This window comes from Coffea arabica, chromosome 1e (assembly GCF_036785885.1).
Source record: "Coffea arabica cultivar ET-39 chromosome 1e, Coffea Arabica ET-39 HiFi, whole genome shotgun sequence".
Taxonomy (NCBI): domain Eukaryota; kingdom Viridiplantae; phylum Streptophyta; class Magnoliopsida; order Gentianales; family Rubiaceae; genus Coffea; species Coffea arabica.
The window spans coordinates 37,952,972-37,962,375 of NC_092311.1; the positions used below are offsets into that span (position 1 = coordinate 37,952,972).

General features: G+C 36.5%; 1 protein-coding gene across 2 annotated transcripts; it reads right to left on the reverse strand.

Annotated features, from left to right (window-relative positions):
- Positions 1-1,503: 1,503 nt before the first annotated feature.
- LOC113702976 (hexokinase-3-like) lies at positions 1,504-8,117 on the reverse strand. Of its 2 annotated transcripts, none has more exons than XM_027224186.2 (9): positions 7,270-8,117; positions 5,917-6,067; positions 5,609-5,791; positions 5,140-5,214; positions 3,945-4,100; positions 3,597-3,695; positions 3,352-3,479; positions 2,207-2,288; positions 1,504-2,119 (listed from the first exon to the last, which is right to left on the reverse strand). In XM_027224186.2, the coding sequence occupies exons 1-9, from the start codon at positions 7,551-7,553 to the stop codon at positions 1,742-1,744; spliced, it is 1,536 nt and encodes a 511-aa protein (XP_027079987.1). In that variant the 5' UTR covers positions 7,554-8,117; the 3' UTR covers positions 1,504-1,741. The 2 variants fall into 2 exon arrangements, with proteins under 2 accessions (XP_027079987.1, XP_027079978.1); XM_027224177.2 differs by having other exon boundaries at positions 5,905-6,067.
- Positions 8,118-9,404: the final 1,287 nt, after the last annotated feature.

Genomic DNA, 9,404 nt, shown 5'->3' on the forward strand with positions numbered 1-9,404 from the left:
TCTATGATTTTTTTTATTTTACTTTGTAATTTACTAATTTTCTAAAGTAAAATTCTTGTTTTATTGATATCAAGCTTCTCATATTGATATAATCATAGCTCTTTTTTTTCTTTGCTTTTCTTTTAGTTTGTTTTATAATAAATTTATTAGCAAAATGACCATAGTTATGATCCTATGTCTTTACCTCTATAGTGGGATGTACAGATTGCAAATATGATGAAAGTAGGGATATATAATTTATTTTTTATTTATTTATGACATCACGGGTTGGAAACCGTCAACCCAATGGTTGAACTAGTAACTCGTGACCTTTCTAGTTCAATGAATGGTTTGGGATTTAAAACCTTGTTCCTCTATATGGGTCTAGGTTCTCTGCGATCACAGTTTAGATTGTGGAGAAACAATTAATGGTGGGAGGTGAACAAATTGATGGTGGGGATTGAATTTGAGACACAAATTTCAACAAGTGAAAAAAATTATTATATTTTTACTTGTTAGTATTTTAATGTTTACATTTATTAATTTAGAATCTACTTCTGTTATATTAGCATCTACATTATATTGTTCAATTGCTATTGACAATTGTAGAAGAATTGGATCCCTTCTATATCACCATAGGCTATTTGCACCTAGGTGTGAAATAAATGAGTTTGATACAGCAACCATTTGTCAACTTTCTACATGTTATCAAATTGTATTGTATAAAGCACAATTTACATTAGGAAAATTCTACCATTTGTCAACTTTCTACATGTTATCAAATTGTATTGTATAAAGCACAATTTACATTAGGAAAATTCTACTCTAAATGACATACGACTTATATGACAGACATAAACTAAAAGATAACTTACCCCCTAACTTTTAGAAATTCTTATGTTTGTTTCTATTGTTTTAATATAACATGCTTTTAGAGTCAGTTTTTGTAGATAAATTCTTTGCATAATTTGATGATAGCTATGTTTAAAATCTACTGCTCATTAGAAAGGCTAAAGGTCAAAGTGCTGCAGTAATTATTTCATATTCCAAATAATCTACCGTCCAAACACACTCATTGTTAATTGAATTGGTCATTGTGCCTTTTTGTAATCGACTCGACTGAACTGCAAACAATGACAGACAGCTGAAGAACCATCCTTGCCCCGCATCCAAAATGAATAACAGAATGTATGTGATAAAGATAAAAATTTTCAATTTAATTTTATAGGAAGACATCAACTGTAAGCTATAATGTAGAGTTGAAAGCTCAAACTATAATTTATGAGGGACAATTGCAAAATTCCATACCGCTAAAGTTTTAAAGAATCAGATATCCAGTAATTTATTATCTTCGAATGTATTTTCAACCACATCAGTTTTGTCCCCCAAGGTCTTCTACGAACCTTTACAACACCGAATTCCAGCATAATGACAAGTAACAGACTAAATTTAACAAATGGAAGAGTTTTAGAATTAACAGTATCAGCAAGCATGATAACTCAAGGTAAAAGAGTACACTACACCTGAGGCCTGTTAGGCCAGCAAACTGCATTTTGTAGCCACTACTTTCTATATATAAAAAATGAATGGAACATTCTCAAATCCAATTAATGAAATGGTAAGCTATGTGATAAACTGTCTACTAATTGAGACATATACACAGCCTAGCCTTTACTATCACTCCTAGAATGAGTTAACTATGTCCTAAAATTTACAGGAGCTATATATATCTATGTATGTGGCAACTATATATTCATAGCAGCTACAAGGTATCTTGACCAGAGGATGAATAAGCGGCTGCAAGAACGGCAGCCCCCATTCCTGAGCCATCTTCCATGACCTTGAGAACAACATGAGGGGAAATATCTTCCCCTAAAATGTCTGCGATGGCATCGTTCAAGTACTCTCTAAATAGAGTATAACTTGTATATAAAGCCCCCTCAATTGCCACGACCGTTCTTCTCATCTTACTGTGGCTTCCACCCCTAACTTCCCCACTCGCAATGCCGCCACTTCCATCCCGACCCATTTTCTTCAATATTCCAACAATACCAGCAGCTGCCAACCTAGCAGCTCTACGAGTGACAACGTCACATACCTTCACAACAAGCTTCCGTACTTTCAGAGGGACATCACCGATCTGCAAAAGCAAATCACCAAAATTGAGAGCCAGAATACTCAAAAACAGAGATTAGGATGCTCAAGAACTGGTCAGAAAATGGTTCACCTCTAGAATCTCTCCTAAAATTCGGGCTACCTCCCTCAGATCAGGGGAATCATCCTCATGCATAGCAGCAATCAAGGGTGACCTACAAGAATTTTCAAAAACCATTTAAATACAGAAAATATGTTATTCCAAAGCATAGATAGACTCCATACTTGTAAACCCTGAGGTGTTGGTTTGACTACCGCTAATAGACCACCAAGTCTGCTTACTAAGTATTTGAGCAGACAGAAACCCCTTCTGGATCATGAGCCGGTTTGCATAATCAAATGCATGATATAACAGTAGAATTTATTGACTAGACATCAACTGTTAAGAGAGAACAAGAAGATAAAGACTGATCACTGAATAATTGATAGATAGGAAACTCATTTGACCTCCTTACACCAATCAAACCCCAAAGACTGACATGTCCTTGTCTTAAGAAAATCATTAAGTTCCCCATGGGATTCCCAGCTTGACCATGCTCCTTTACTTTCAAAATAGCTCAGAGCAAAACCATCAAGAAGTTGTAACTATAGTTCAAAATCAGTTGAGGGTCTTTTTTATACTTTATTTTAGTTGTTAGGTGCACAATAATTGGCTGCTTCAAATCACTCGTGATACTTCAAACAGCCCTCATGATTAGCAAGGAATGACCATGAGCAAGGGTAATGTACGACTATTGGAACCTAAAATGATATTTTTTATAATTGAATTTAAAAATGGCTAAGATTACTTTTTTTTTAATATTCCAAATGGATAAGATTACCTGGAAACTCAAATGATAAATACATCACATGGAAAATTGGAGACATGTCGTGAAATCAAAGGCATCAACATTCACTCAGCTATACTAAATTTTCAGGTGCAATTGAGCCAACCCAGAGAGATAAGAGCAAGCTACATAAAAGGACATGACTCGACCATCTTTAAAAGGTGCAAAATTCCAGAAAGAAGACAAAAATGGTCATGGTCCCTCAGAATTCTTTTAAGTGTTTGGCAGGGTTGCTTTCATTGACATCTATTTAGTCATCTTTAACTTCTATATCTGGTCCATCCCCTCTCAAGTGAATACATGCAAAGTCACACTCAAAGATGTATATATGTTGCCATTTTTTATGGAAACTATAACTAGGCCACCAAATGCCAGACAGACAGGCATTTACCTCAAGATAAAGGGTGTCGACAACTTCGAAAATGATAATCCAAAAACATCCGACTCCTGAGACATCTTAAGAATAACTCGTCGTACAATGTCTCCAAGATACATTCCTGATATCATTTTCTCAAATCCCTGCATGAAAAACATCAACAATGGATCCTCCAAGAATTAAGACAACCTACTAGACTAAAGAGCATATCAAAATTAGAAAAAACTAGTACATAAAAGTATAAAAGAAGCCAAAAATACCTGATCATTTGGGTTTGGGCTCTCACTATCCAACTCAATGTCATATGAAGTTCTAGGCAAGTGAGATGACCAAAAATTTCCCCATTCCATGTTGACTACCTAAAGATCCAAAATGCAAGATCAGTAATCTAAAGAATACTCGCTTCATCTTAGAGAGATATCTTAATTTGGCTACTGTTATGTATGGGGGAGCAGAACTATTTGCAATAAAACTAGACATGAGTGAACCTCCTTTTTCTTTTTCTTTTTTGGGTGGATTTTTTTGGTTGTGTGTGTGTGTGTTGGGGGGGGGGGGGGGGAGGAGGATATAATACATGCAGCAATCACAAAAAAAGGAAGGAGAAATACCATTGCTCCTGAAGTTGTAAGAAGGCCTTGACATTTAATAATGTCATCCGATCGCTCCAGGTAACAAGCATTGGTACCTGTACCAATAATTACTGCAGCCACTGTGTCTTCATCATGATAATGCCCTAGGGCCAATGTTCCCACTGTATCATTAATCTGCATGCAACAGAATCAATCCTTAAATTCAAACTGTGACCCAGAAAAATACATAGTAACACACATAAACTTTCAATACGCATCTCTCAAATGTTAAAATAGTTGTGCACTTTCTTCAAACCATTAGACGTTAACAATAACACAAAAATGGTTTTGCCTTTCAAGATGCATGACTACTGTAAATCTACCAGACAAAAATGGAATCAATTATTTGTCGTCAGATTAAGGTGGGGAAAAGCACAGCTTATCCTATTAATCACTATAAGTTCATGATCTTGCAATCTTGACCACAAACAAAGATATTACAAACTAATACTGAAATTTCTTTAGTCCATCTTTTTGCATCAACATCAACAGACGTTTCTTTATTACATAAGTTTGGCCCCACAAAAGCTCCGAACTGTTGATGAAGGCTAAAAACTGTGATTGTCTCCAAGAATTTTCCAATTCAAACAAGAGACTTCATGGGCCACAAGCAGAGAGATCAATTCAGATTTTATATTTATCCTTTGTTTCCCTTTTCCATTCAGCAGAAGTCTATCACCGGTAACAATTTTGGTGCCACAGATGACATACACAACTCAAGATGTTTGGAAGTAGAGCACACAAGCATTATCTTTCCTAGTTTATCAAAATTTCAAGTCATATGACCTCCCTAATCAAACATTTTAACATGCTAAAGTCACTTTTTTATAAATTACTAAATAAAGTTAAAAGTAAACAAGTCCAAAAGAACTTGATTCAAAAAGTAATTTCTAAATTCTCACATGTTTCAACTACAAATTCTAAGATAATTTTTTCCAAGAAGAAACAAGACAAGTGTATCAGACTACTAAGCAGTACAGTGCCAGAACCAAAAGAAAAGCCAAATCAGGTACAAGTTTGGCACATAGGATCAGCAACTCAAAGATGCAACAGTAGGCACAAGATCAAATTTTGATCAAAAAGAAAAAAACAAGCATTAAGATCAAAGCTTCATTTAAAATATGTCACAAAGAAAACAAGAAATCAAAACCTAAAAGAAGTTGGAAGTCCTTACTAGTACAGCTACCCTCATATCAAGGCCTCGTCTTTCTAGCGCCTGATTTAGACATTCAGAGACATCTTTCCCAACCTGAGAGCAAATGATCATTATACCACATAAGTTTACCTTCTCTGATATATCAAGCACAGGTATAGCCGGAAATTAGGAGTTGCAAAACTGTGTGCGTCACAATTTATTCCCTCCACCCTAATGATGATCTAACTTGCAGTACCATCAACTCAATTAAGCAATTAAGCAATGTTGGTCCAAGCACAAACCAAGCATAGGATCCACAGACCATTAAGTGCTTATGCAGACAAGCACTGAACAGAACCCTTTGGAGAAAAGCACTGCATGGATTTGGATACACACACACCAGCAAATGCATTTAAAGTAAACGAAGCTAATCAAACCATCTTCATTATCATTAAGAACTTCTGCCTTTGTCACTCAAAAATAAAATTAGCAAGACATTCATACTTACCGTGTCATGAATAGAGAACCCTTTTGTCCATTTAATCAAAATGCCTGATGAAACAGATGTCTGTTTCACAGGAAACGAAAATGTGAAGCCAAGTTCCCTTAATTTGCCTTCCAAAGCCACAGAACCATTTCCTTCTTTCTCAACAAATTTCTGTAGAGATGCAGCAATAAAATCAAAGAGCTCCTGCAGATGGTAAAAATGGACAATAATTATTAGTCCATTTTCAACATCAGATTGTCTAAAATCTCCAAGTGGAAGCCCAAAAAAATAAAAAAGTTTTCGAACATGTGGATTACAAACTTGGCCACCTCGCTTGTGCTAGTCATTAAATGTTCAGGAATAGGTTGTCGTTCAACACCAGGTTCAAGAATAGCAGATCTTTGACCTCCTAGCTGGACGCGCAACACTCTAAAATTTGTACCACCAAGATCCAGACCATAGTACACGCCTCTCTCGCTCCTGAAAGGAAGTATTCTACAATCAATTTCCACATATTTGTTGATCAAGTACAGCAATAAATCAGTGATTTGAAACCTTAACGGTCGCGAAAATAGGTATAGAACTTATGGTTGTGACCAAAACCATGTAGATTTTTTTCTTTTCCTTTGTTTTTTGGGTATCCAAACATTGATGAGGAGCTAAGCGGCTTCCCTGAGCATTTTTCCTTTTTGGAGGATCAAAATCAAAGTGCAAAACCCCATCATCTATATGTCCAATGAAACCAATAGATACCACAATCATGCAGCAAGTAATCACATTTAAAATGCCACACATAATCCACAATAATTACTTTACTTAGCCAACCGCAAAGCGACAAAGAAAGGTCACTGCCACAATCAGGCAGATTAACAACATTTTTTCCAGAAATGCACATCCTATTAAGAACCAAGTTTATTATTCAAAGAACTGATTTCAAGCACAAGATCAGGTCTCGAATAACAAGGCTCAATATAGCCACAAATTCCAATCAAGGAGAAGCAACAGATGAGGGGAAGAAGGGGGGGCGACTCCTTGACATCTGTTTCCCAGGTGCTACTTTTTCTATGCGCAGTAAATCCTCTACAACACAAAAGAATCAATTAGCACTGCAATGCCAAATGTCAAAGCAGCAACTTACAGCATTAAGTATCTAATGATACAAATACATACACGATCAAGACAAAGGAGCGATAAAATGCAAAAGGTCCATCCTTTCCCACGAAACTAACTTCCAAAACAATACCAAAACATGCTTCAAGATAAATTACAAAAATAAAAACAAAAATGAAACTCATTAAACCGCATTCTGAATCAAGTCATGGAAACCAACCAAGCAAAACCTAAATAATCCAAAGAATAAAAAGACAAAACACCAGTCCACAAAAATCCAAAATTGCCACCTCCGATTTCAAGAATGCAACAAAAAACTCCAAACCAAAACAGCCACAAGCCAAAAACCCATTCCAGAATATTTGTTTTACTAAAAACAAAAACCCAATAACAATAAGCATATAAAAAATAACACCTACAAACACCAAAAAGGCTCAGCAAAAACACCTACCTAAGTACAGACGACGCTACACATGCGTATAGCAATACTACTATAGTACTGTTCATGTACGAAATGCGAAAACCAAGAGAAAGTTGAATACAATAGTAAATCGTGTACCACTAACACATACCCATTGGGGAGATTTTGGACGAAAGTGAGGAGCATCTTGAGCTTGCTACCGCCTTCGGAGGCGAGTCCGGCGTGCATCTCAACGGCCATAGCGTCGACGACTTGCCGGAGCTTCTCGACGGGGGTGGCGCAGCCTTCTTCGAATTCTTCTAGAATTTTCACGACCTTCCTCCATCGCCTCCGGCTCTTTACTCGCTTTCCGACCATCGTCCCAGCCACCACGCACATCGCCACCGCACAACCCACCACCAATCCCACCCCCAACACCTTTCCCATCGACCCCATCCTCCCCAATCTTTTTGTTATCTTATATTTAGCTTCTAGTTTCTGACCATGGCTCCCCTACGACGCCGTTTTCGGAAGAGTTTCAAATTGAAGAAAACGGCGGGAGCGGACTGGAGAGTTCTAGGACGGCGGTGGTTTCAGAGAAGGACAAACGACCGCGTTCTTTGGCCTGGGCAGATTAAACGAGGTCGTTCGACGGCCCCGAGTGGAAACGACGTCGCTGGGCTGAAAGTTTTCTTCAGGGGAACTGGTGGTGGTGGTGGTAGTAGAAGTAGTAGTAGTAAAAAGCTGTGATAGATGGACCAGTCGACGAGGCGCCAAACGGCGTCGTCCTTTTTTCCTCCCTTTCTTGAACGACGGCGTTTTCGGATTGTTTCTCTGCGATGAAGATAGCTGGAGTATACAAGGAAAACGGCGTCGTTCGCAGGAGCGGCGGTTTTGTCCAATTTTTTCCGGTGGGTTTTGAGGAGTCGAGAAAAAAGAAAAGGTTTGTTTTTAGAGAGAGAGAGAAATATTAGAGAGAGAAAGGAGAAGGCGGTCTCGGCTTGTTGGAAAGCGAAGAGGAATGTACTTATAAATGGTTTTAAAAAGGACGAATTTGTCCCCGGGAAATGAGAGAAAGACGGATTTGTTACCTTTTTACTGATTTTGTTTTGACCGTTTTTAGGGAAATGAAGGGAATTTGCCAGACTGGATTTTTTTGTCTGGTTGAGGATCTTAAATGGGATGTGTGATGATGTTGAGGGGGAGGCGGCGTGAAATGACGAAAAAGACCTTTCTGCTTAGGGGAAAATCAAAAGAATCCTCCTTCCCATTGGCTTTTTTGGGATGAAGTTGAATTTCGGTGAATTTTGGGGTTTGATGTTGGCTAAGCTTAGCTGATTTTATGGAATTTGGATGGATACACTAATTAATACTCTTGAAGTTGTAGTTGTGTAAAATTGACTTGGTTGTGATGGAGATTTATTTGCATTTGAGGAAAGGAACTTGGCAAGTTCTTTGTTGATTGATTTGGAATTTTGGATTGTATGTGACTAGAAATGAGAATTGAATTATGCAAAATAAGGAGTTGTATTTCCCTCTTTTTTTTTGTGATTTTGCTATGTGATTTCCAAGAAGTGTTCTTTCTTACTTTTAATCTTACTTTTGACTACTTTAGGTTTGAAGTTTTGAGACTATGGCATTGGTAATGTTTCAATTATGCATCGAAATGGGCAGAAAAAGTGATGGTGTCAAAAGAATGTTAAATAAATTTGGCTTCTATAATCTAAATTACATTATGTAGTAACGTTTGCATGAGAAACATTTGTATACCATTAGCCATTATAAGAGATACTAAGAGAAAAATGTAAATTAAATTGATTACAAATTTGTTTTAAAAAAATCATATAGCTAGACAAACTACACAAAAAATTTGAAAAAAAAAAGCATATTTAACCAGAGATAATAATGCTAGTAATTAAAACACACAACCAATATCCATAAATGTATATAGTGTAGTTCAAGAAAGTTCCTTATTGCATTTATGTGCAATATTTTGATTTATATGAATGCATTATGGCATTCTCAACTAAATGCATTTAATTTTGTCAGGAAAAAAATAAATAAAGATGGTGCGTGTTTGATGACAGTTTCTTGAATGTGGATTGTTTCAATCGAAATAGTTAAAATAGTTGGACATAGTTCAACATAATCCTGTTATAATTTATAGCTAGTTATCTTAAACTTCAAGTAAATATGTAGTTTATCACACTATGTACTTATTTTGTAGATATATTTAATGACATTTTACTTTCACAAGAATGCATTAGCAGTAAACAAACTTATATAATCTAAACACATTCATGAGTT